This window comes from Rhinolophus hipposideros (genome assembly GCF_964194185.1).
Source record: "Rhinolophus hipposideros genome assembly, chromosome: 21".
In the NCBI taxonomy this organism is placed as follows: domain Eukaryota; kingdom Metazoa; phylum Chordata; class Mammalia; order Chiroptera; family Rhinolophidae; genus Rhinolophus; species Rhinolophus hipposideros.
The window spans coordinates 39,133,177-39,159,475 of record NC_138067.1 but is presented as its reverse complement, the minus strand read 5'-3'; the positions used below and the strand labels follow the sequence as shown (position 1 = coordinate 39,159,475).

General features: G+C 50.0%; 3 protein-coding genes across 11 annotated transcripts; all 3 read right to left on the bottom strand.

Annotated features, from left to right (window-relative positions):
- Window positions 1-820: 820 nt before the first annotated feature.
- Window positions 821-9,435, bottom strand: RAB4B (RAB4B, member RAS oncogene family). Of its 2 annotated transcripts, XM_081032197.1 has the most exons (8): window positions 9,226-9,435; window positions 7,947-8,027; window positions 7,561-7,675; window positions 6,069-6,131; window positions 5,839-5,993; window positions 4,753-4,848; window positions 4,534-4,664; window positions 821-1,195 (listed from the first exon to the last, which is right to left on the bottom strand). In XM_081032197.1, exons 1-7 carry the CDS (start codon window positions 9,239-9,241, stop codon window positions 4,549-4,551), a joined length of 642 nt encoding a protein of 213 aa, XP_080888323.1. In that variant the 5' UTR covers window positions 9,242-9,435; the 3' UTR covers window positions 821-1,195; window positions 4,534-4,548. The 2 variants fall into 2 exon arrangements, with proteins under 2 accessions (XP_080888323.1, XP_080888324.1); XM_081032198.1 differs by lacking the exon at window positions 6,069-6,131 and having other exon boundaries at window positions 9,226-9,391.
- Window positions 9,436-10,145: 710 nt separating this feature from the next.
- MIA (MIA SH3 domain containing) lies at window positions 10,146-13,790 on the bottom strand. Of its 3 annotated transcripts, XM_081032422.1 has the most exons (4): window positions 11,341-13,790; window positions 11,119-11,252; window positions 10,578-10,688; window positions 10,146-10,246 (listed from the first exon to the last, which is right to left on the bottom strand). In XM_081032422.1, the coding sequence occupies exons 1-4, from the start codon at window positions 11,465-11,467 to the stop codon at window positions 10,223-10,225; spliced, it is 396 nt and encodes a 131-aa protein (XP_080888548.1). In that variant the 5' UTR covers window positions 11,468-13,790; the 3' UTR covers window positions 10,146-10,222. The 3 variants fall into 3 exon arrangements, with proteins under 3 accessions (XP_080888548.1, XP_080888546.1, XP_080888547.1); XM_081032420.1 differs by lacking the exon at window positions 10,146-10,246 and having other exon boundaries at window positions 10,464-10,688; window positions 11,341-11,703; XM_081032421.1 differs by lacking the exon at window positions 10,146-10,246 and having other exon boundaries at window positions 10,464-10,688; window positions 11,119-11,222; window positions 11,341-11,703.
- On the bottom strand, window positions 11,254-26,129 carry SNRPA (small nuclear ribonucleoprotein polypeptide A). 6 transcript variants are annotated; one of them, XR_013992193.1, is made up of 8 exons: window positions 26,012-26,129; window positions 25,448-25,541; window positions 22,013-22,185; window positions 18,853-19,032; window positions 16,785-16,958; window positions 16,267-16,355; window positions 14,838-15,069; window positions 11,254-11,412 (listed from the first exon to the last, which is right to left on the bottom strand). XR_013992193.1 is itself a non-coding variant. In XM_081032414.1 (7 exons), exons 2-7 carry the CDS (start codon window positions 25,518-25,520, stop codon window positions 14,910-14,912), a joined length of 849 nt encoding a protein of 282 aa, XP_080888540.1. In that variant the 5' UTR covers window positions 25,521-25,541; window positions 26,012-26,129; the 3' UTR covers window positions 14,710-14,909. The 6 variants fall into 6 exon arrangements, 4 of the variants coding, with proteins under 4 accessions (XP_080888540.1, XP_080888543.1, XP_080888542.1 ...); XR_013992194.1 differs by lacking the exon at window positions 11,254-11,412 and adding an exon at window positions 11,755-13,015; XM_081032414.1 differs by lacking the exon at window positions 11,254-11,412 and having other exon boundaries at window positions 14,710-15,069.
- Between the last annotated feature and the right edge of the window lie 170 nt (window positions 26,130-26,299).

The following is a 26,299-nucleotide window of genomic DNA, read 5'->3' as shown; positions in this document are numbered from 1 at the left end:
GAGTAAAGCAACGCACAGAAGACATTTGCATGACAGTCTCAAGTCTTTAAAAACACTTTGGGTGACTGGGCCTGGGAGAACTACGCAGATAAGGTCATTTAAATGCTCCCACCCCCTGTGCCATCGCCCCCGCTGAAATGGGGCTCAGGCCTGCCCAGGGTGGGTTAAAGCTGACTTGGGGGTAGCAGAACAGTTAGGAGGGGGCTTCACTTGTCCCTGGCAGAGCACGTAGGGTGTCAGCGGTTCACCTGGACACAAGGCGATAACACCTGACTCCAGAGTCAAGGTTGCACAAAGACCCACACAGGATTCCTGGTCACACACAAGAGTATCAAAAGAACCACATTCACATCAAAACACACAGCCCTCAGGGGCACACTTGCACAGTCACACAGCCCACAGTGTGTGCCTCAGACTTTCAGGCATCAGACATGCATAGGTATCACCCACAGGCCTGAATTCTCATTCATGTTGCTTGGTGTCCCAAACACCAGCCTCATGAATACAATTACCAAAGACATAGTCGTCACAGTGACACACACAAGCAGCACACATTCCTACAGATACCATCACTCACGTCACAAACACAGGGACATCAGTGTTATACATGTGGACCTCCAGCAGGCACTGTCACAAAATGTGCACACAGTGACAGACTTCCTCTACAAGACATGAGTCATGGAGTCATGATGTACCCCCACACCATGTCCAAACCATAAACATGGCTCCAAACATCATGACACATGATTCTTTCATCAGGGACCTCTTCAGTCTCCCCTCCCTCCCTGCCACCCCAAAATGACAGAGGCCAAGACACGGGTGTAAACAATGCTTTATGGGGGTGGGGTGGGGCAGGGCAGGCCTCCAGGTAATAAATAACTCGTACTCACAATGGCAGGGCCAGGGGAGATGGGGCCAAATGGCCCTGGTCTCAGGCTTTGGGAACTCTTCAAGAAGGGTTAGGGGTTCAGGGGATACAGGGGTTAGCCAAGACAGAGGAAGCAGCAGCAGGTACGGATTCCCCCTTCCCCCGTGGCTCAGTCTTGCCCCTCAGCCAGGCCCCACCAGGCCAGGGAAGGGGGACAAGTGGCAGGGCAGCTTCTCTGGGGCCAGGGCAGGTGAGGGGCTTGGCCTCCCGGGGCCTGGGTCTGGGCCCCAACCAAAAGGGCAGGGCTGGTCCTGGAGAATAGGTGAGCTGAAAGAAAAGTGTGTGGTGAACTGGGAGGATCCTGGCTCTGTCCAGCTGGTTTGTCTGTCTCATTTCTGGGTATCTTCCTGCCATCTGTGTCTGTCTGTCCATACCTTTCTCCCAGAGTGTCTACACTGTCTGTCTGACTTTCTATTTCTTGTCTGCATATAATTTGGGGCACTCTCTCTGAGGTTATCTCCCTGTTTGCCTCAGAGAGCTGTCTCCTTGAGACTCTAGAGAGGCATCTCAGTGTCTAAATTTTGTGTCCCCACTTTTGGAGGTCTGTGTCACTCTACGGTCCTAGATCGCCCCCGCTCCAGGTCTCATTCAAGGGTTTTCCAAAGAGAGAAGACATATTCGGTTAGCGGGTCTTGCTTTGTTGCAGATAGCATTACCTGGGAGCTTCTAGAAATCCCAAAATCATTTCATAATCTCTGGGATGAAGCCTGGGCATCAGTTGTTTTTAAAGCTCTCCAGGTGATTTCAATGTGCAGGACTGCATTAGTGGGTTAGGAAATCAGTTTGGTGGGCACTGACCAATCTTTGAATTAGAATACATAGGGTTGGCCCAGTGGTTCAGGTGGTTGGAGCGCCGAGCTCCTAACGCCAAGGTCGATGGTTCAATTCCCACATGGGCCAGTGAGCTGCGCCCTCTACAGATAAGATTGTGAACAACAGCTCTCCCTGGAGCTGGGCTGCCGTGAGCAGCTGGCAGCTGGCGAGAGCTGCTGTGAGCCAGCAGCTGACCCACTGCTTCAGTAGGGGGGAAAGCAAGGCTCATAACACCAGTATGGGCCAGGGAGCTGTGTCCTACACAACTAGACTGAGAAACAACAGCTTGAACTGGAGTGGGGTTGGAAGAAGGGGGGAAGAAAGAAAAAGAAATAGAATACATAGAAAATATCAGAGTGCATTGTATGTAATAAGAATTTTGGTCCACAGAGACAGAAAGCAGGTGGGCTGGGGGGAATGGGGAGTGACTGCTTAATGGGTATGGGGTTTCCTTTTGAGGCAGTGAAATGTTTTGAAACTAGACAGAGGTGGTCATCACACAATCTTGTAAATGTACTAAATGCCACCAAATTATATATAAATACTTTAAAATGGCTAGATTTATGTTATGTAAATTTCACCTCAATTTTTAAAAAAAAGATATTAGTGCTAGGGAATCATGTGTTTCAGTTTTATTATGTGTGTGGCAGTATTAAATCAGCACATATTTCCTCCCTCAGATTGCAGTCAACAAATTTTGAAAAAGTATCACCCTACTATATTTGATTCCCTGAGGGCAAACCCTGCAACAGACCCTGTGCTGACTAAGCCCTGGGGTGAAGAATACACACCCATCCCTTTCTGCACAGCCAGTGTCGGTCCCTGTTCTAAGCACTTCACATGAATTAACTATTTATCTTCTCAACACCCACAGGAGGAAGATACTATTATTGAGGAAACCAAGGTCCAGAAAGGTTAAATAATTTGTCCTAGCTACAAAGTGACAGAGTCAGAGTTTAAACACAGACAGCCTGGCTCGGGAGTCTGATCTGTCACCTCCTTTCCTTCTCAGATGGGGAAGAAAAACATCAAACAAATAATAACAATCAAGTGTATAGAGTTGAGAGCTTTAAAAGAGGAAGGGGCAGTTTTGAGACCACCCAACAAGAGGGAGTGACCCTGTCTGGGATAAAGGTCCCTGCAGGAAGAGTCACAGTTAGCAGAGACCAGATGATGAGTGGGAGTTGGTGTACGAAAGGAGGAGGAAGGACAGGCGCACCCAGCAGAGGCACAGCAGGTAGAAAGGCCTGGAATGAAAAAACAAGTACTGCCCCAAAGAACTCATCCTGGACTCCTCTCTCTTAAATTCCATATCCATTCATCAGGAAATCATGTTGACTCTGCCTTCGAAGTATATCCAAAGTCCTTTTCCCCACAACAGCCGTGGAGCTGCCAATGGCTGGGGGTGGGCATGAAGCACAGAGAGAATTGAGAAGAAATTCACACCCCCAGAGAGATGGGGATATGATCCTGTAGATCCTGCAAGTCTGTCAAGGAGTTTGGAACAAGCAAGGCTTCCTGAAGGAGCGGGAGGAGGTTACCAGGGAAGAAAGGGAAGGAAGGGTGTTCCTGGCAGAGGGAACAGCATGACTGAAGATGCAGAGAAACAGAGAACTTCAGTGTGGCTGCAGTGGTCTGAGAAATGGGAAGAGATGCAAGTTGAGGCAGGAGAGGCTGGCACGGGCCAGCCCCTGCAGAGTCAAACACAGCCTGAGGAGCCTCAGCTGTGTCCCATGGGTCCTGGGAGCCATGGATGAATGGTTTTAAACGGGGGAGGGATAAGATTAGATTTGTACTTTAGAAAGACCCAGTGGCTACATGAAGAGGGGACATGACTAAAGACAGAGACCAGGGGGGATACAGAACCTATCACTTCTCAACCCCTCCTCCTCCCCACTGTGGTCCTGTCCACCACTGTCTTTGACTTTGCAGGAACCTTCTCAGTGGTCTCCCAGCAACCACCCTGCTCCCACGGTTCCCCCGTCCCAAATATGCAGTCAGAGGACCTCTGTGATCACCTGATCAGATTCCATCCCTCCTCTGCACAGAGCCCTCCTATGGCACCCAACCCACCCAGGGTATAAGCCCCAGTCCTTCTCTACTCCCATATCCTGTTTACCACCCCCCCAACACACATTCTCTCTCTTCCTCTCTCTCTCTCCCCCCTACTCCACTCCAGCCGCGCTGGCTTCCTTGGTCTTCCTCACCCATGAGAAGCATGACCCTACCTCAGGACTTCGGCACTGGCTGTTCTCTCTGCCTAGAATACTCTTCCCCCACTCCCCGCCACCCTGTCCCCACATGATCCCCCCTCACCTCCTCCAGGTCTTTGCTCAAACGTCACCTTCTCAGTGAGGCCTTGCTTCATCATCCTGTTTAAAATTGCGCTCCTCCACCTCTCCACCCCTCCTTGCCCTGCTTTACTTTTCTCCACAGCTCTTATATCTCTAACTACTATATAATTTATTTATGTATCTTGTTGGTTGTCTCCATCACAGGGCAGGAATTTTAGTCTGTTTCACCAGTGACTTGAACAGGGTCTGGCACACAGCAGACATGCAATAAATATTTGATGAATTATAAATGGGAGGATCAGACATCCAGTGAAGAGAGCTGGCAGTGGGATGGAAAGGACTTCCTCGTGCCTGGGAAGATGGCTACTTTAACTAAGGTGTTTTTGCCTCTTTCTCCGTTTCTCTTGTCATCTCTCCTTTTCCGTGTCTCTGTCCCTGCTCTGTATTCCCCCTTGCCAGAAGACCACCCCTTCAGTCCCCGAGTCCCCAGTATCCCACCTGGCTCCAAAGGTCTCAGCAGCCACAGGGCTGAGGGGCCACGGCCTGGGCACTCCGAGGTTGCCGCAGCTGGCGAAGGGAAGCGTCACCGTACTGAATTCCTGAGCCCATCCTCTCAGGGTCGAGCTCACCTGCCAGGGACAGGACACATCCGGATTGGTCCCTGGAAGAACTCTGAGCCCTGCCTTCCATTCCCGCTCTGGTCAGTAGGGGCCTCACCTGAGTCGATCTTGTTCAAGATGGTGCGGGCACACTTCAGGAAAGCCTCCTCCACGTTTTCCCCGGTGAGAGCGCTAGTTTCCAGGAACATTAGCTCTGGGGGCAGACACTCGGAAGATCAGAGCTTCAGTCAGTCCCCATTCTCCGCTCTGACCTTGACCTGCTGTCTCTCATTCTGTTCCTCAAATGTGCCACCTTTGCCCTCACTCCCGGCCTAGGTACATGCCATTCCCCTGTCATGAATGCCCTCCTCCCCAGGTACCCACCTAGCTCTTTTTTCAGAGCTCAGCTCACACCATCTCCTCCTTCAGAAAGTCCTCCCTAACCTCCTAGGATGGGTTAGATGTCTCCTCTGGGCTCCCACAGCGCCTTGTGCCTACCCCAGCTGTGAGCCCATGAAAGCTGGGCCCAGGGCTGTCTTTATCAATGGTCCCCAGCACCATCTAGCAAGGCCCAGGTCCACCACAGACCACCCATCAGTCACATGACAGGATCTCACAGTAAATTAAGAGCCAGGACTGAAACCCACATCTTTCTGATGGCAAAATCTCTGCTAAACCTGGAGATGACAAGCTAAAAGAATGTGGACAGACCCTAAGCCAACAGATGTTTCAAATGGGTTTGCACTTGCGTACCTTTTGATGTGGCTATCAGTCTTGTCCACTCCCCTAATGCCAGTGACTGCTAACATGGGGTCTACCCTGTCCTACCTCTTTTCTTCACAAAACATGCCTGTCCCCTAGGGTCATCAGAGTTCGCAGCCTCCACCTTACACCAATACCCTGTGCCCTCCCCATGGTGGTTGAAACCTTCTTAGCAGCCAACATTAAGTACCCACTCCATCCAGGTGGTGCTGGGGCTTTCCATGGACCCTCTCCCTTAACCATCACTCAGGATGTGAGGCAGAAACATTGTGAACCCCACTTTCCAGATGAGGAAACTGAGGACCAGAGTGGTCACACGGCACATGTGTGGCAACACTCATATTTGAACCCAGACCTCTAACCCTCCTCATTCTCCTGCTAGGCACAGTCATAGAGAGCCAGAAGGCCCATGGCCCCAGGGGGCTGACAGCATGGCCCTCACCGTTCTCCTGGGCAAAGCGGGAGGCCTCCAGGAAAGTGACCTCACGCTCAGGATCCAGGTCCTTCTTGTTGCCACAAAGGATAACCACAATGTTGGGGCTGGCCAGCGTGCGGGCGTCCGTCAGCCAGGCAGCCAGTGAATTGTAAGTCTCCCGGCTGTGGAGACAGAGGAAGGAGGGAGGTGGGCACAGGAGAGGGGCTGCCCCCCACACCCCCATTGCACATACCCACCTTGTGATGTCGTACACCAGCAGGGCTCCGGCTGCCCCTCGGTAGTAACTCCGTGTCACTGACCTGTGGGGCCAGGGGGACCCAGTCACCCCTGAGGCTGGGGTCTGCCCCAACACTGCCCCCCTCTGCGGAGAAAGACTGGTGGTTCGGAGACCCCCCTTCATTGTGGGCCCATCCCCCAAAACCTGGCCTGGTCTGGCCTCACTACAATTTCTCTGTCTCCCTCAATCTCTATCTCACTTAGCTATTTGTTTACCTCTGAGTCTTTCCCTGTCTTTGACTCTCTGCGTCCCTGCCTTTCTGAATCTCTTCATTGGTCTGTCCCCCTTAGGTGTGTCTTTAAATCTCCATTTCTCTCTGTCTCTGACTCCGGTTCTCTCACCTCACTCTTGCATTCTCATTCATTCATTCATTCATTCAACATTTTCTGTCATCTCTCCTTTGCCCAGTCCTGGCCAAGGGCTTTGCAATTACATCCGCTTGTTTCCTGACCATACACAAGGGCCAAGTTGTATATGTCTTCTCCAAGATGAAAGGCTGAGGGCGGATCTTCTGGGGAGGCAGTGTCTGGGGGAGGTCCCTTTCCCAGTATGGCTCCCAGTCTGTATCTCCCTGTATCACCAGTCTCATGCAATCATCCCACAAGCATTTATTGAACATTTACTACAATCCAATTCATGTGGCAAAGCTGTCTCTCCCTCGCCCTCTCTCTCTGGCCTCACACAGTGGACTGACACACAAGTATAACCGAGCTACGAAGCGCTGCCCAGGGACCACACTTCTCCATGGACCAGATTCCCTGTTTCTCAGACTCAAGGTTTCTATGCATCTAACACCTTTTCTGCAGACATGTTCTGAAGACATACTGTGCGCTGAGCCCTACATATTTCTCTCTCTCCCCACAATACAGAGATTTCTCCATCTCTGGCTACACCTGTCCCACTCTTCCTGTCTTTGTCTCTGTTCTGTGTCTTCTTATCTCCCTTATCTTGCTCTTCTCTCTGTCTCTGTCTTTCTCTCTCCCTCTCTGACTGTGTGTATCTCTTTCAAGTGTCTTTTTAGTTTAGTCACTCTCTTTCCATCTCTACCCCCTCATGCCCACCCCAAGTGTGTCTTTCTCTGCACGCCTGGTCTCTCGCTAGGCACAAATCTCCATCCCTCCAGCAAAATGGGTCTCACTACCATGGTCTCTCTAAGGTCTGCTGGCCTCTCCGTAGGCCTCTCTCACTCTTCACTATGCTTCTTTCTCAATCTCTTTTTCTCTCACCGTCTCTGTCGTTCTCTCTCCAGGACTCATTCTCTCTTTGGCTGTATGTACCTGCTACTCAGTCTCTGTCTCTCTCCCTCTGTCTTGCCTGCCCTCTCAGTGTCTCCTTCCTATTATTGTGTCTCCAAGTGACTGTACACCTCTCTCTCTCTCTCTCCCATTTTTTCTCCTCTCACGTCCCTCCTCCCCCCACTCTCTCTTTCCATGGGAGCCCAGCCCACCTACCGAAACCGCTCCTGGCCAGCCGTGTCCCAAATCTGTAGTTTCACAGTCTTCCCACCCACGTTGACTACCCGAGATCCGAACTCCACGCCGATCGTGTGGTTGGAGTCCTGTTTGACTGGAGTGGGAAAGCGAAAAGAGGCAGTGGAAGGACTCAGAGGATTCCCTGTCCTCCAAGGCCCTTCTCAGCCTGTACAAACCCATTCTCACTGTTGAGGCAATTGAGGCTCAAGGACGACTTAGCAAAGAGCATACACCAAGGCAAGGACCAGGCAGCCAGCACTGGAATTGTACCTATGGTCAGCCCTGCCCTTGCCTCCCCCAACCGCTGCCCATGCCGTGCCCATGCCCACTGTTCAGTGCTCTCAGGACCACTCCCAGATACTCACATTTATTTTCAATGAACTGATGAAGGAGACATGATTTGCCAGTTCCTGCACTGCCAATCACCAGGAATTTGAAGAGGAAGTCTGAGCAGATGGAGCCCAAATCAGGAAAACCCATATGGAAAGAAAGATACAGGGAAAAATATGGAATCCAAGAGGCCATCACAGTTACAAGGAGAGAAATACACACAGGCAGAAACAGACCAATGGGTAACAACAGTAACAGCTAATTCTTATATAATGCTTACCATGTACTAGACACAGTTTTATAGTTCTTTACTTACATCACCAGCTCACTTAATCCTCAGGAAAACTATATAAGGGAGGTATACTAAGAGTTATCCCCATGTCCCAGATGAGGAAACTGAGGCCAGAAAGGTTAACTAACTTGCCCAAGGCCCCTAAGCTAGGCAGAGCTGGAGTTCAAACCCAGGCTAACTGGCTCCAGAGGCCAAGATCTTAGCGATTACATTGCTAAGGCCTCTTGACAGCCATTTTATCAAGGACTACACTCTAGCTCATGACCCTTACAACTTCACCTCCTACCACTCTGACTCATTGACTCCACTCTAGCCTTTGGCTTTCAGTCTACTCCTGAAGATGACAAACTGGTTCCAATCTTAGGGTCTTTGCCCTTGTTCACTATGCTTTTTTCTATTTGTTGAATGAATGCAACTCCCACTGACTCCTAAACCAGTGCTCTTCCTCCCGCACCCACTCCTTCCACCTCCTATCCCTCCATCCCGATTTTCCAATTCTAAATCCCTCCTTCCCTCCCTCAGCCCAAGGCCCTGCCCCTATTCTCAAGATTAAGCCCCACCCCTTGCCACAAGCCCCACCCCCTAATTTCAAGGACAACTCATCCCCAACCCCATTCCAGACCTCAAGCCAGAACAATCCCTGCATCCAGAGTATCCCTTCAGGCACCCCCGTAGCCCATCAAATTCAACACCTGCCATTCACAAGTAAGCCGCGCCCCATCCACGTAGGCTCCGCCCCGACACATTAAAGCCCACCCTCTTCCTCAATGTCTATCTGACCCATGATGACTGGCTCCCTGAAGTCCCGCCCCAAAATCTATTAAACCCACAACCAGATCTTCAGGCTCCGCCCAAATCGATTAAACTCAGCCTCAGACCCACTAAACCCCACCCAGCATCCACTAGGCCCTGCCCCATAACACCAGACCCCGCCCCCTCATATGTAAAGCCCCGCCCCATTCCCATAAGCCGCATCCTCCCTGGGCCCAGACCCCAGACCCGCTTTGGCCCACCACCCTCACCGTAGGTCTCAGCCATGACTCGGTCGCGGCCGCTTAGGGCCGCAATATGGCGCCGCGGCCGCGCCTGCTCCTCGGCTGGCAGCCGCTCTACTCCGGCTGCAGCCCCGGCTTCTTCCTACTCCCGGGGACCGGCGCCGCCACTTCCGCCTCCACCCCCCTCCGGCGCGACCCGTTAGGGCTGCAGGATACCAGGCCACACTTCCCAATGTCAGGGATTGGCGGATTTGGAGGCCAGGGAGGAGGGAGAAAAGGCACGGATTGGTGTTGTGAAAGGGGACGAGCCGAAAGGGGCGGGACCAAGACGAGTGATTGGCGGAGCAAGTGGGAAGAGGCGGTGCAGAGATGCTTAGCCGAGAGGAGAAACGGTTTTGGCCAGGAGTCCGGAAACAGAGTCGAGACTCCCCATTGGGTAGAAGCGGACTTGGGGGCGGGGATACGGATGCAAAGATGGGGACATGGGCAGGATTGACAGAATGATCCTGAAAGAGGGGCGGCTCTTGAGCCGGCCAGAGCGATTTCTGACCTCAAAATCAGGACGAAAATTGGGGATATACACCCAAGTTAACCTCCCACCTCCCTTTGCAGATAATCTTCCAAGAAAACCTCGGCTCTACGATTTGTGTCTTCCTCATGATCCGACTGACCCATTCCCAATATTTCCACTCGCTCCCATTGATCTAGAGGATGTTACAGTCCCCCAATTGGGCTGTTTAGATTATTCCTTCTTCTCGTTTTCTTGTGTGTGATAGCTAAGATTAGGAGCCCACCTCCGGTACCCAGTTTAGAGCAAAAGACTTTTGGTCGGTGAAACCCTGCCTAGCAACCAATGACGTTGCCGCAGTCAGTGGGTTGATTGGCTACATTCAGGAAACTGGGGACCCATTTCCTTTATAGTTCCCCACCACAAAGACAACAGAGACCCGCAGTTTGCACTTGGCTGATGTATTTGCGTAAAGCCGGAGAGAAAAAAAACAGCAGGGATAGCAGTAGGCTGCGGTCACTGGCAGTAGAAATCCCATTTCTGGAAAAGAGAAAAGGGAAACAGTGGGGACAAAACCAGCGGTCACACCAGGAAGGCTCTATTGATTTTAGCAAAGGCTATAGCCGCAGGGGCCAAGTTTGGCCACACAAGTGCTATACAAAATAGCCTAAAGCCCTCTAATCATTGTACCTCTCAGCTGGACTGGGGCACCAGAAACCGCTCCCCATTTCGCAGATGAAATAAACTGAGGCAGGGAACTTATCTCAATGTACTCGAAAACAGCTAAGCTGCTGGGGAGTGAAGGATAGGATCATCTTTGCCCATCATCACAACCGAAGGGTCTTCCCTCCAGAGCCCCCAAGACACTCACATCGGTCTTCACATCAATTTTGCCAGGTTTCAGAGTCTGGTCCTCACGCACGATGCTACTGGGGAAATAGCCCAGGCGAGCAGCCAGGTCTCCATAGTAATCTCCCTGAACCTGAGGAGGGGTTAAAAGCCGAGATATGGGAAGATAGCAAGTTTGTGCCTGCTGAAGACCTTTGCACTAGCTCTTCCTGATCTCCACATGGCTGGCTCCATCCTTGTCATTCGGATCTCAGCTTCAAGTTACCTGGTGCCCTTCCTGATGTAGTTACCAGTCACTCTTAATTCTCAAAGCAGCACCTATTTGCTGATACTATATGTCTTGTCTCCTTCCACTGGAATAAAAGGGATTATTTGCTGTTGTGTCTTCAGTGTCTTTAACAGAAATTGGTACCACAGAAGTGCCAAACAAAGTAAAAATAGATCACAATAGCCACCCCCCCCAAATCTATTTCAGTTCATCCCCTCAAATTTTCCCTTTAAATGGAAAATTAGGATGCACTCCCACCCCATACCCTTTCTTCTTCTGTTCACCCAAAACTCACACTGCCTCCCCAGAAGAGCCGCCCTCGGCCCTTCAGCTTGGAGAAGACATACACAACTTGGCCCCTGTGTATTGTCAGGAAACGGCAGTCAGGGGCCACGTAGTCTTGAAGGGCCACAGCCATGGAGATGGGGTCTGGGGAAGGAATAGAAGGGAATGACAGTACTCTTCACACAGGCAGGCAACCAAGCCCCAATCTCCCCATCCCACCCCCAACTCTTACGGCTGCATTCCTCATCAGCACACAGCTTCCGGTCAGCCAGCTTGGGCATGGGACGGCCCCCGACACTAGGTCCTGGGAAGGTAGACAGCAAGATGATGACACCAAGCAACACCCGGGACCAAGCCATTCTGGACTATGAGGAGAGTGACCAAGCGGGGAATGGGATCTCCAATTTCCTCTGCCCTCCCTCTCTCCAGCAGTACAAGGAAACCTGTGTTCTCGGTTTTGTCCCCGCCCTAACAGTCCCAAATTTCATCCACACCACCCAGAGGCTGCTACCCAGCCAGAACCATTTCAAGGATAGGGTGAGGGGCTGCCCGCCCCAGGAAATGCCCAGCTAGACCCAAAGCAGCCCAGGCCACTTCAAATGACAGCTACCCCCTCAACAGAGGCCCAGACAGGCAGGTTGAGAAATTCAATTCCATCTTCTCTTGAGTCTGCTTGGGTACCTGGGCCCCTCCGCTATGCCCTCCAGGGACAGAACCAGAGGAGCCAGCAAGTAAACCCACCTTGGAATTTCCTGTGCTGAGGGGCAGAACAGACAGCCCTTTGATTGCCAGGAATAGCTCTAGCTCTCAAGTACTAAGTATTACATGGGGCCTTAAGCTAGGCAACGCCGGACTATCCTTCTCAGTCACTTTTTGAGTGACTTGGGCTAAGCTATTTCTCCTTTTCATGCCTCACCTTCCTCATCTGTAAAATAGGGATAATAAAAGCTATCATTTATAGAGCATTCACCATTTTTATTATTTATGTATTCTTAACTCAAATGGATACTCTGCATCACCTCAAGAGGGGCTATCACAACCCCATTTTACATAGAAATGGAAAGCACAGAGCCTTAAGGAACTCGTCTAAGGTCACAGAGTCCGGAAGTGGAGGGGCTAGATTTCGCTGTGGGGCCCACTCTGAGCTTGGAGTTCAGTTGCCCAAAGTCAGAATGAGAACGTGGAGGATCTGAATTCAAGTCTTGCCTCTAAAACTGTGCTTCAGAGACACACTTACTGAAATCATTCTCCTGAGCCTCCACCTTTCCCCAGGCATGCTCACCTCTGGGATGGCGAGTCCCAGCTTTATTTAGGGGGGAAGAGGATGAACATACAGGCTTGGGGAGGGGAAGAATTCGTCAGGGGCAAAGACTGAGCGCAACACCTAGCACCACGTACCACTGGAGCATCCTACAGCCCAACTCAAATGTCGCCTCCTCCAAGGGGCTTTCCTGGGTCACCCAGTTAGTTTCCCAGCCCTGTCCCCTCATCACTCCATAACGTATTTTGCTTATATCAGAAGACAGTATTTGAAATTAGCTTGTCTGTGTTTTTCACCACTGTATATCCTATGCCAAGAACAGTATTTAGCACATAATAGGTGTATTCAGCAAGTACCTGCTGAATTGACTGAGTTGCTTGCTAGGTGCCTGGCAGTGGAGCTGTGTTGGGGGAGTAGCGAGTACGAACAATACCACAGTATTAACATAGATTCCTCTTTACATTGGAAGAAAATGACTCTGAGTAGGTGGGGAACAGCTAGGGAATCCCCCATGCAGAGAGACCAGGATCTGCTGACCACAGAACCTGTGGTTGCCAGTGTGGTGGGCAAGACGTTTCCACTTGCCATCTGCAATAACGTAGTCTTTCAGTGACACCAGCAATTGCTTTCTCCTTCCATTCAGCTCCTACAGGGAGAAAATCTGCATTTGGTGCTAGGAGTCTCATCTCGTCACTGATGTTCTTTAATGAAAAGAGCAGAGCAGGAGCAGGCTTGGACTTAGAGCCTTGGCAGAAAAAAATATCCAGAGAATGTAATACTACGTCTTATTATGTTTATTTTTGTGGTTATTTTTCTACTTCTCATAAAGGATCTCATTTTCCCATCTATGAGGTCTGACAATTAAGTTGAGAACTCATCCTAGAAAAAGTGCTCCATATCTCATTGCTGAATATCACTACAGTCACCTTCCAAGTACTCCCCTTGGGAAGCTATGCACCGATGCCAGTGCCTAGTCCACCCTTCAAAGCAGTTTTGGAACTCGTTTTCTGGAATGGCCATCAGAGCTGTCATCATATTATCCTTGATGTCCTGAATATCATCAAAATATCTTCCATTCAATATTCCTTTTATCTTCAGGTAAAGAAAGAAGTCACTGGGGGCCAGAACAGGTGAGTAGGGAGAGTGTTCCAATACAGTTATTTGTTTACTGGCTAAAAACTCCCTCACAGACAGTGCCGTGTGAGCTGGTACATTGTCGTGATGCAAGAGCCACGAATTGTTGGTCAAAGTTCAGGTCATCTAACTTTTTCACGCAGCCTTTTCAGCACTTCCAAATAGTAAACTTGGTTAACTGTCTGTCCAGTTGGTACAAATTCATAATAAACAATCCTTCTGATATCAAAAAAGTTTAGCAACATCATTGCCAACAAGTTTGCGAATTTAATTGTCAGACCTTGTATATGGTATGAGGGTCTTAAGCAATATATTTTTGAGTCAATTAAAAATTTTCCAGATCAGGTGTATAACAGACAGCTAGGGAAGGTCCCCTCTTTGATCTCCCCTTAGCCACAGCTTCAACTGGGAACATGACTGTCCAGCCAGAAACTACATTTCCCATACTCCCCTCTACAGCTGGGACACTGGAGAATTTGGTTCAGCCACCTGTGAGGCTTCTGGCTGGCCAGAAAGGGAGGTCAGCTGTGTTAGAAGTGGCCACCCTCTTGTATCAGCGTCTGGTCAGTAGCTTCCCATGTAGGACAAAGTCAGTTTGGGCCTCGTTAGCAGCAGTGACAAGTTACTGTACTCTAGATTGCAGCTCAACAGGGGTTACAAACTTGAACTCAAGTGTTTCAAACCCAGACTGCCATTCCCACTATCCTTCCAAGGATTTCATGAGTACCCAATTGCCTTCTTTTTTTTCCTGAAGTACCTAGCGTGGTTGCTGTAGGGCTGTTGCTACAACAGAAGACATTTTTGTGAAGATTAGAAATAGGAGAAGAAAATTCTTTTCCTTAACACTCTTTCATGTTAGAAAATTAGTAGAATAAACATCCAAGTCTACAAAGTGAATTGTGTGCCATTAAAGATGGCATCCTTGTACAGTACAAAACATGCCCAACTGCACATGGCAGCCTGGATTTCAATTGCCTGCATTGAATGTTGACTGAGACAAAAATAGAAATCTGCAAAAGTAGTACAGGTGACTTCAGCTTGGACAATATTACTACATAGTCTTTGTAGTAATAGTCTTTGTTTTGCCAAAGTTGCAAATTCCACATACTGACAGGTCCAAAAATTCAGGCTATTCTGATGTGCAGAGAAGGGAACCACGAAGGACATGATAAATAAAAACGACAAATGGTCGTGAAAAACCAAACATCAAAAAAAACACTTTAATTCCAGCCTAACAGCGCCAGGTGCAATGTCTGGGACAGACTCTGGGTACAATGCTGTGTGACCACTCACTCACACACACAGCTCCAAGAAGGCCCCCGAGGGGGACTTACCTTCAGGGGGCTGGGCCAAAGGGAAGAGGGGAGACTCCCAAACAGGGGGCAGGGACAGGAGGGGGAAAGGCGCTACTTCTTGGCAAAGGAGATCTTCATGGCGTTGTTCTGCGTGATCTTGAAGCCCTGCAGGGCGTCGCGGGCAGCCCCTGCCTGCACCTCATTGTCAAACTCCACAAAGGCAATGTCATGCCGCCCAGGGACCAGCCGGACCTCCTTGAAGCCAGGGAACCTGAGAGAAGGGGGCAGACCTCAGGGATCCAGAGATGGCATTTCCCTCTAACATTCTGGCGCCTCGTGGGCAGAGGCCAGGATGTTGCTAAATATCCTACAATGCGGAGAATGGCCCCAACAACAAAAAGTTACCGAGACCAAAAGAACCAGTGCTGAGTTGAAAAACCCTAATATAAACCAGCGCATACAACGTAAACATATTACTTAAAGAGGAATTTTACCATGAACACCCATGCAACCATTACCTAGAGCAAAACACAGAACACGGCCCTCCCACCACCTCTGTCCCCAATCATGACCCACCCACTTCCACTCCAGAAGTAACCACTACCCTGACTTTTAGGATCTGTTGTTTCTTTCATTTCCCTCTTCTCACTCCCTACTTCCTTCCTTGTGTTGACTGGGTATCCTTTTTTCCATCAGTATTCTTACAAAATATGTAAGGTTTTGTAGACATGGTATACACGTGGTACTATTTTTGTTTTATCCAGTTTTTCAAAATTTCCTCTCGGCACTACTAACCATCCCCACAGCGCGCTGTTCCTTCTAAGTCTGCACAGCTCACCACACCACGGTGAGCACCACGTTTGACCTCTCCGCTTCACCCAGGCCGCCTCCAACTTCCCACCATGACCACTGGGAAGAACGTCCCAGCTACACTGCCTTGGGACGTGTGTTAAGATTTTCTTCAGGACAATCAAAAGCAGAGCCACCAGGTGAGCGCACAGACCCTAATGTCACTAAATAGTGAACAGTTACCCTGCATGATGGCTGCCATAGTCTATGTCCCATTAGCAGGGCACAAGGGCTCAAACCTCCCCACCTCCCATGCTCGCTGTTTCCGCATGCTGATTTTTGCCAGTCTGGCCAGTGTTCAATGATGCCTCCCTCTTGTTTTACACACACCTTGCATTTCTCCAATTTATAGACCAGAAAGATGAGGCCCAGAGCCTCCCCAAACCTCACAAAGGCGGAAAACACCATATGCACCCTGGGCACTGACCTCCCGCCTTGTCACCGCCACACCCCCATGGGCCGTGGGCCTGGCTTCAGTCTCTGCCCTTTACGCCATCGGTGGCTGTCCCACCTGCAAAGCCTAAGGGGCCTAAGAAGGCGGAGGCCTCCGCCAACAGAATTCTCTGAGGCCCATCTCCGGCCATCAGCCTCTGGCTCCACCCAGCCAGTCCCCACTTACTGGTTGAAAAGCATGGACAGCATGAGCTCGTTGGTCTCCTCCGGCAGGTTGGTGAGGAACAAGATATGATTTGGTGGGTTTTCCGAAAGCTGCAGGGAAGAGACAAGAGCCCATGAGTGTAGTGGGTGATTTGCTGCCCTACTGCTCTCCACTCCCAACCCTGCTTGAATCCTTTCTAGCCTTTCACCTGACAGCCTGTGTGGCTGCCTATCTACCCGCTTTGCCCTCTCTAGACTGTGAGCCACAAGAAGGTGCTGCGGTATCCAGAAGCAAGTCCTTAGCAGGTCACTGAAAGAATCGAGATGCTAGCTGCTGCTCCAGCCTCACGCTGACCTTCCAAAGCTTCTCCCACAAACATGCCAGCCCCTCGCTGTCCCAGGGCCTCATCCTCATCCTTCCTCATCCTCCAACCTCCTCAAGGAGGTCTGCCCAGACCACCCAACCTAAAACAGCGCCCTCACCAGTCCCCTTGGACTCTGGCGTTCTATGTATATGAGACCCCACGACTAGACACTTACAGGCTGGGCAGGTGGCATCTGGCCCGGCATAAGCTGCTGTGGTGGCATGGCCCCTGGTGGGATCTGGCCGGGTGCGAGTCCTGGAGGCGGGATCATGCCAGGGGGCGGCATGTAGGGAGGCTGGCCTGGCATGTGGTGCATGATGCGGGGCGCCTGAGTCATCGGTGGCATGCCCTGAAGAGAGGGAAGGCTGGACTGAGCTGGGCGGCCAGCAGGGGGGAGGAGATGTGCTTTGCGACATGCTTTCAGCGTCAGCAGGAGGCACAGCGAAGAAAAAGTTGTTAGAGGAAACCCAGAGTGCTAGAGACAGGGAGAAAAACCTAGACTTGGAAAAAAGGTGAAAAAGGTACCCAGAGAGACAAAGGAACCCAAGTGAGATAGATGGAGCAAAACAGACCCAGAATCGAGGGAGGCATCAAATCAGAAAGCTAAAAAATGTTTTTCTTAATATACAAAAATTAGTTACTGTGACCTAACTTTATTTATAGATATTTGAGTGGGAAAAAAGACTGGAAAAAATTGACCATTGTTAACTAAAAGGGATGGAAATAAACGCTATAATGAGCATGCTGTACTTTTGCTTGTAAAAATAAACTTTTAAGGAAAAACAAAAGAATGAAACAGACCCAGAGACCTACAGAGAAAAAAGAAACAGTGGAAGGCAGAATGAACAGGACAGGAACAAAATGAAATGGGAGGGGAGGCAGTGAGAAGAAAGACAGTTCGATGGCACACACACACGTGCACTGAGGGGACAGGGCTGCTGGAGCTGGAATCACACCTGACGAATCAAAGGTACACAGAAATCTGAGTGCAGAAGAGGGTTTAGGGTAAGAGTGGGGAAACTGGACAGTAATCCAGACACCATCGCTGACGCCAGACCAAGTGTGAGTTAGGATCAGTGGACGTAGGACAAAACAGTGTATGTAACCCACCAGAAAAGCCCACATGCAGATTCAGGAATGGGTTCAATTCATCCATCTTTTCTTTTTTTTCTTTTTTTCATCTTTTTTTTTTATCTTTTTTTTTTTTCATCTTTTCTTTTATACTCCGTGCTTTCTGTATCCTGTTTAGAAAACAGGATGTTCCCACTTTTCATGCCCTCACCAAGGTCATGAAGACATTTTCCTGTTTTCTTCTAGAAACTGTATTGTTTTAGCTGTCACATTCAGGTCTATGAGTCATCTCAAATTAACTTATATATAATCAAGGTAGAGCCAATTTTTCCCTTATGAATATCCAATTGGTCCAGCATCATTTACTAGGAAAAAACATCCTTTCGCTAGTGAACTGCAGCAGTAGCTTCATCATTCCTAACTGTTTCTGGACTCTTCTGCCCCTCTGGTCCATCTTCCTATCCTTATGCCAATACCACACCATCTTGACCACTACAGCAGGCCCCCAGCTTTAGTCTCACCTGTCTTGCTTAGCCTTTCCACATTTATAAACAGATTGACAGTGTCCCCCAAAATTCCTGTTGGAATTTTGACTGGAACTGTGTTGACTCTCAGATCAATCTGGAAAGAACTGACATCTGAAAAGCAGAGAGACATTCCACCCATTTGGTGAGACCATCACCAATTTCTCTCAGCAGTGTTCTATAATTTCAGTGAGGGGGTGGGTGGTGGGTTTTGCACACCTTTTGCTGAATTGACTTCTCAGAGCTATTTTTCAGTTTGAAGTCTGCTTGTGTGTGGCCAGCATATAGAAATAGACCTGACTTTTTCCATATTGACGTAATGTCTGGGAACCTTGCTAAATTAAATTCACTTCTTAATCCTAACTGTTGGTGAGTAGCTTCCTCTGGATTTTCTACACAGATAGCAAAATCCAGGTCAAGGAAAGAAACCAACAGACTGAGACACAAAGAAAGATCCTAAGGGAAGAGTCTGGCAGGTAGGGACAGGCATTTCTGAGTGGAGATACCATCATCCAGAGAAAGGCACACAATCTCTATAAGGAAATGGGAGAGGGAGTCTGAATCCCCAAGCAGAGACCCTTCTCCACCCTGCCCTCCCAGCCAGGCCATGTGGCAGAGGAAGCCTGGTGATGAGATGCCCTGGCTTACTGGGACAGGCCCCGGGACAGCCCCAACCACTGGGGCAGCGGCCCCGCCTTGCACGGCCTTCTTGGCAGCTGGGGTCTCCTGGCTCTTGGGCTTCCTCTTCTCTCGCTTGCGGTCCCGCTCCACGAAGGTGCCCTTCATCTTAGCAATGATATCCGAGTCAGTCTTGGCGTACTGGATACGCTGCCAATAAGAGCAGAAGGGTTAAGAACTTCGGAGTCAAAAAAAAAAAAAAAAAAAAAAGAACTTCGGAGTCAAATCACCTAGATACAAAAGCAGACCCTTACCAGGAGCTCGGTAAGGAACGTTATAGAAATCACTAGGCCTCGGTATCCTCATCTGTAAAACGGAATGTGGTACTTCACACTTCAAAAAATAATTCTGACTACGTGAGTTAACGTGCTCCGAACAGTACCTGACACATACCGTGTTTCCCCAAAAATAAGACCTAGCTAGACCATCGGCTCTAATGCGTCTTTTGGAGCAAAAATTGATACCCGGTGTTATATTATATTATATGAGACCAGGTATTGTATTATATTAGACCCGGTATTATATTATATTGTATTATATTATGCTATGTTATATTATATTACATTATATATTATATAAGATCCAGTCTTACTTTACTATACTACCGGGTCTTATATTAATTTTTGCTCCAAAAGACGCGTTAGAGCTGATGGTCCGGCTAGGTCTTATTTTCAGGGAAACATGGTAGTTAGTGCTCAATTAATGGGTTGTTGAGATTTTGAAGGGAGGATGGGAACAATCCTGAGCATCAGGCCAAAGGTGAAAGCCCCAGGTAACGAGGCCAGGTGAGGAGTACTCTGCAGGTGGTTTCCAGTCACCTGCATTTAGAATGGCACTTAGCCCCCCCAAGCTAAATCTCATTCACTCAGCTGTTTACAAAACCTCTACTTGCTCTGAGGGGATAGCAAAGAACCACCACACAAAAGCCCTGCACTCATGGATCTTCTTCAGTGGGGAAGAGAAGATAACGATTAAAAATGATATTAAGAATTGAAATTTTCAGATAGGGTGGCCAGAAATGGCCTCAGTGAAGTGACACTGGTGTAGATACAGAGGGAGGGAGAGAGGCAGCCTTCCGGGACATTTAGGGAAAGTGCGTTCTAGCAAAGGGAACAGCCATCAAAAAGCTAAGGTGTGCATGGTGTGTACAAGGAAGAGCAGGAGGCCCATGTGGGTGAGGAGGGAGGAGACAAGGTCAGAGGCAACAGGGGACCGTGGGGGGGACTTCGTCTTTCCCTGGGAAAGCCAGGAGCTATGGAATGTTGTAAACAGGGGAGTCTCACAAGGAGCGCTGTGTCCGTGATGAGGGGAACAGACTGGGGAGCAGGCCGCGGCCACAGTACTGACAAGACCAGGACCAGGTCAGTGGCAAGGGAGGAGTGAGAAGTAGGCAGCAGGTGGGTGTTTTGAAGGCAGAGCTGACAGGACTCCCTGACAGAACTCACACATGCTTGAGTGCTTGATATGGTCCAGTGATTTTGGAAGACAAGTGGGAGAGGAGGGGTCATGCAGGGTGACAGGCGCGGTCTCAGCTCCCGCTCCCCGCATAAGAACCCAGGATATGGCGAGGCCAAAAAGGAACACCCACGGAGCTATGGATAGAGGAGTCACACCACTATATTCTCGCTGGCGGCTGGGCTGGAGACACAGGAAGCAGGAGCCACGATCCGCAACCTGCCAAACACTTCTCTCTGCCAACCAACCTCACTTGCTAGCTGCAATCTGCTCTTGCAGGCTCAGCCACCATCTTCTTGCTAGCCCCCCCCCCCATTTTCTGCTAGTGTAGCCGCGGCAGTTATATTAGTGGCCAGTGGCTCACTGGTTACAGCTGACGGGCAACTAGCCACAGCTGCTGGCCATCCAATCACAGTTGATGGCCATTTATTACCTGAGCCAGCACCTTTCCACGTGAGGCCGAGAGCCTGGAAACTGCACTCCTGGCTCTGTCTCCACAGGAGGGTCAACACAAAAAGATTGATGGTTTTTATACCTCAAAAGCTAATTCCTGGCTGCTCCAGAAAGGTAACTGGATGTGACAACTCTGGGCTCACAGACCCAGAGGTGACAGCAGGTCAGAGTCAAAGCAACAGAGATGAGAAGGTTTCAGGCCCCTCTGCTGCCCTAGGGCCCACTGTCCTCCACTCGACCTGCCTCCTCTACGGAGATCACCTGCCTGGGATCTGCAGGCACTGACATTTGCTGTCCCCTCCCCAAGGAAACTGGTTCGGGGAACATGTTTCAACCAGGTCAAAGTTGAAAACCAACTAAGGGACAAGGGGAAAAGGCCCAAAGAACCAGAGATGTCTGCCAGTGACATGACAGGAATTGCAGCTCAGGGCAGGGACGTGAAGTCACTCCTTACCTCCCGGACTATACAGCCCCCTGGGCCATGCACTTGGCCTTGTGAACAATCCACCCTCCTTCCTCCCATCCCAGCTCCTTCCACCTGGGGGCCTGACCCAGCTTCTCCTTCAAAACTGGACCCAATCTTCCCCCTCCAATCCACTCTACCCAAGAGCCACGGGCGTCTCTCTAAACCCTCCCACGGGTCCCCAGACTTGGAGTCAATTCCACTTTCAGGACAACCTTAAGCCTCTTAGCCTGACTTTGGATATGTTCTCCAAGCCATGCCCTCCTCACCTCCCACGCTTCACTCCAGCCAAATGAACTTCTTACTTCCTCAATTACATACATACTTGGTTCTCTCTAGGCCTTAGTCCACACGCTCCTTCTGCCCAACACTCTTTGTCCCTCTCCTCCCCAGCTAACTCTTCTCCTGCAAGTCTCACCTCATCCAGAAAACCTTCCCTGAAACCTGAGCCTGGATGAGGTGCCTCCCCTAAACATGCCCAGCTCTGTGCACTTCCCCCATCCCAGCCCTAAACCCTCTGGGTCGTCACCATCTGGTGACAGGCTTGTCTCTCACAGCACTGTGGGTCTGGGAGGGCAGGGCTGGGGGCTCCCTTGGTCACTGTGTGTCCACACACTCCAGTACAGTGAACAATGAATGCTGAGCAATAGCACGAGAAACTCCTGTCCTCATGGAAGTGGACTACAGGTAACAGGAGGTTCAGTCCCATCCCATCTCCGAAAGCACTTCGCACACTCCTTCCACACCCCCAGGGCTCACCATGGGTTTGTCGTAGAAGGGGAAACCCTGCATGGAGCGCAAGGCATTGGTGGCGCTGCTGACTTCCTTGAAGATGACAAAGGCCTGGCCCCTCATCTTCAGGCTCCGGGACACCAGGATATCCAGGATCTGGCCAAACTGGGAGAAGATGGCGTACAGGGACTTCTTCAGCTCTGCAGTGGGAGAAGGAAAGACCCATGGGTGACCAGAGGCCTTGGTACCATGTCCTGAGTCTTTCACTCCCTTTTTCAGAGAGAAGTGCTGCCCACTGACAGGTACCCAGAATGCTGTGGGTCAGAAATCCCTCAAAAGCCAGAAATAACAGTAGCAGCCAAGAACCACTCAAGTGGTGGTGAGCATGCCTCTGTAAGAGGTCAACAGTAACAATTCCTACTCCACAAGGTGACTGTACGCGGAACATGAGTCACATACAAAGGGCACATTACAAATGCTCCAGAAGGGCGAGCGTTTCTTTCCTTGGCACTGGCACTTTGACACCAGGCTATGCAATGTGGCCCTGGCAGACTTCTCCAACCTAATCTCTCCCCACACTCCACCTCACGCCCTCACCTCCAGCCACAACGGCCTCGCCTCTCTCAGGCCCGTCACACCAATTCTGCCTTACGACCTTCACACTGGCTACTCCCTCTGCCAGGAACACCTTTCTCCTGTGTACATGGCTGCCTCCTTTTATTCACCCAGGTGTCAGCAGAAATGTTGCCACCTAAGTGGCCTGCCCTGACCACCCGGTCTAAAGAAATGCCCCCTCGTGTCACTCTCCCCTCTCCTCATACCCTACTTGCTTTTCCTTCATGGCATTTCCCACCTCCTGACGTGTTTGCTTAGTTGCTATCCAGCTCTCCTCCTGAAGATGAGTATCTGTTAACTGCAGCATTCCCATGCTCCGTGCAGACTCCAGCACACAAACTTCTCCAAAAACATTTGCATGAATAGATACCATTATGCAAGCGTTTTAAGGAAAAGTCACCAAATTCTCACAACCACCCCATGAGGGAACAACGACAACTGTCCGTTTTTCACTACTACGGAAACAGGCTCTCAGAGGATTTTTCCCTGGCCTAGGAGTATCCCAAGGATCCTGGGAAGATCTTGTGGAGCTGGGACGCAAGCCCGTTTGAAACCAGTGTCACCACACGTCACTAGCAAACCGCTTCACTTCACAGCTGGAACAGCATCCCAATCTTCTGCAAAGAAGGCATCTGAGGTGAAAATGCCTGACGACAAAGAGTAGGAAAGGGAAGAAAATGCGTGGGGGAGTGGGGAGAGTTGAGGGAAAGCAGAAGTGTTTGAAAGCAATTAGCCAAAATTCTCCTGATGATATTTCTGGGTTTTGTTTCCATCCTTCATCCCCACGAACCCAGTTTGGGTCTCAGTCGTCCCCCTGGACTCTGGCCCACTCCCTCCAAAGCTGGGAAGCTCTTTCACAATTAACTGAGTTCCTGGCCTGGCTTCCCACACCCTCAGGATGAAATCCAACGCCTCACCCTGCCCACAAGGTCCCATGAGCCATCAGTGCACTGCTCACTGGAAACTTCTCCTTGAGTCACAGGCACACACACAACTATTTGTAGTTCTCAGAATGCCCCAGGCTCTTTGGTCCCAGGACACCGGTACATGCTGGTTCAGGTTAGGAACATTCTTCTCCCTCATCCTTATAAAATAAACACTATTTTTGATCCACAGTTAGGAATCTGTGTATGCAGAGGGCCGACTTAGGTTACACACAGATTTTCGACTGCATGGTCGGCACCCCTAATCCCTGTGTTCTTCAAGGGTCAACTGTACGGCTTCCTCTACCTGGAAAGCTTTCTAAAATATCTTTTTTATGAAACTCGATGAATGCCTCTTTCTCAGTGCCCCATCCCAGCCCTGTGCTTCCCCAATCATGGGCCTGGCTACTCTGGACCATCACTGTCTGGTAGCAGGTCTCTCATCCCCACAGGATTTGTGGCTCCATAAAAGCAGGACTAGGATTGCCCCAATCATCAGAGTATCCCCAGCACCACAGGATATTGCCTGAGCACCATGCTCTAAAAGTATATGGGTGACTCACACGGCTTTTGTTTTCAACAGCAACTTTATTGGTAACCTCAAACTGAATCCTATCAATCTCCTTTGGTTCTCCCCACAATTTTCCTGAAGTAATAATCAGAGCTAACATTTAACCAGCCCTTACTTACTGCTAGGTACCATGAAAAGCACTGCATGAAGGCTTAGCTAATTTAATCCGTGTAACATCCATGCAAAGAAGGCATTATGGTTTTCAAATATAGAAAATGAGGTTCAATAAAAGTGATAACTTGTTGAAGAAAATAAAAAAGTATGTCTGATGTTAAGAATTAAGTGAAGCAGAATGCCACACTGGTGACCTCAACCACTTTTATATTTGCTGTGTGACCTTGGGCAAATTACAGTTCCCTAATCTGAGAAATGGATTAGCTCCTACCTGCAGGATTGTTGTGAAAATTAAATGCAATCAAGATTTATATATCAGAGCCTCATATAGTGTTAGTCATCATTATTCATTTTCACTGCTGGCCGATTACTGAAAACACAACAGTGACCAAGCCAACTCCAGTTCTTGCCCTCATGGAGCTCATAGGCCAGTGGAGAGGGCCCCATGACAGCCCAGGCCATCGGGGCTTGAGGGGGTGGTCAGGGGTTAAGGTGGGACATCCAAGGCCCATAGGATGTTAGAGGCAGGCACCTGAGGGGGAAGCAGATAGAGAAGACTTCCTGGAGGAGGGCTCTTGTGAGCTAAAACTCCGAAGGATGAGCAACAATGACCAGGTTAATGAGTAGAGTGTAAAATGAACTGCGAGTGTGTGAAAACCAGAGGAAGCAGCACGTGCAAAGGCCGATGTGTCAACATTTTGCCCTGGAGAACGTTGTGGAAAAGAAGTAACCGGGGTCGACCCGGTGGCTCAGGCGGTTGGAGCTCCGTGCTCCTAACGCCGAAGGCTGCCGGTTCGAGTCCCACATGGGCCAGTGGGCTCTCAACCACAAGGTTGCCAGTTCAACTCCTCCAGTCCAGCAAGGGATGGTGGGCAGCGCCCCCTGCAACTAAGATTGAACATGGCACCTTGAGCTGAGCTGCCTCCCTGATGGCTCAGTTGGTTGGAGCGCATGCTCTCAACCACAAGGTTGCCGGTTCCACTCCCGCAAGGGATGGTGGGCTCTGCCCCCTGCAACTAGCAACGGCAACAGGACCTGGAGCTGAGCTGCGCCCTCCACAACTAAGACTGAAAGGACAACAACTTGACTTGGAAAAAAGTCCTGGAAGCACACACTGTTACACTGTTGCCCAATAAAGTCCTGTTCCCCTTCCCCAATAAAATCTTAAAAAAAGAAAAAAAAAAGAAGTAGCCGGCTTATAAGAGACAGCATGGAGTCTGGACTCCCTCAAGAACTCACCATCCTTCTTGATCTTCTCATTGAGGTTGTTGATATAAATAGTGTGGTTGGGGCGGGTTTCGGGAACTGCCATGAGTAAGGTGCTGAGCTAAGGCTGAAAAAGAAGGAAAAACAGAACTTCAACCCTGAGTTTCTCCAAATCTCTTGTCCCAAAGCGGACTTGACGGATTGCTTAGATCTTAACGGATCTTCCTTCCAGGAAGAGATCAGGTAAGGCCGGGAGAAGGCAAGAGGAGAACTCGCTTTGTTAGAAAACAAAGCGAAAGCAGTATACCGCTTGTCCCCCGCACATGGTGAGGGAAACCTCGAGGTTTACTACGAGTCCCAGGATGCTCTACGCGATTCAATAGACGGAGCGTCCTGACCGGCGATTCCCATTGGCCCATGAGCTCAAAGCCCAGGATAAAGAACCCAGATGTAAAAGCCAGTTGAGGAGGGGCCTTTGTGGCGCTCTATCCTCGTGCGGCGGGAAAATAGTTTTCCCACACAAGGCTCAGAAACACCCAGGCGCCAAGCGCTCTGCTCACCCGATGCCGATGGCTACCTGCGCCCGAGATCACTCACCAACAGAGCCGCAGCTCCAGCAAGTGGTGCCTGCTACGTTTCTGAGCGCCGTCCACGAAGCTTCCTCTTCTGGCTCCGCCTGTCTTTCTGCGACCCAACCACTGCACGTAAACTCGTTACGTTGACCAATCAGATTAAGTCTCGCCCCGATCTTACCAATCAAAGCTCGACCCAGAAATTTGCCAATCAAAACGGCACTTGGGTTCCCGCCTCGCCAAGAAAACCCCGCCCTACCCCTGCAAGGCCTCGCGCCTTCTGCGGCGCTCCGGGCTAACGACCAATCTGTAA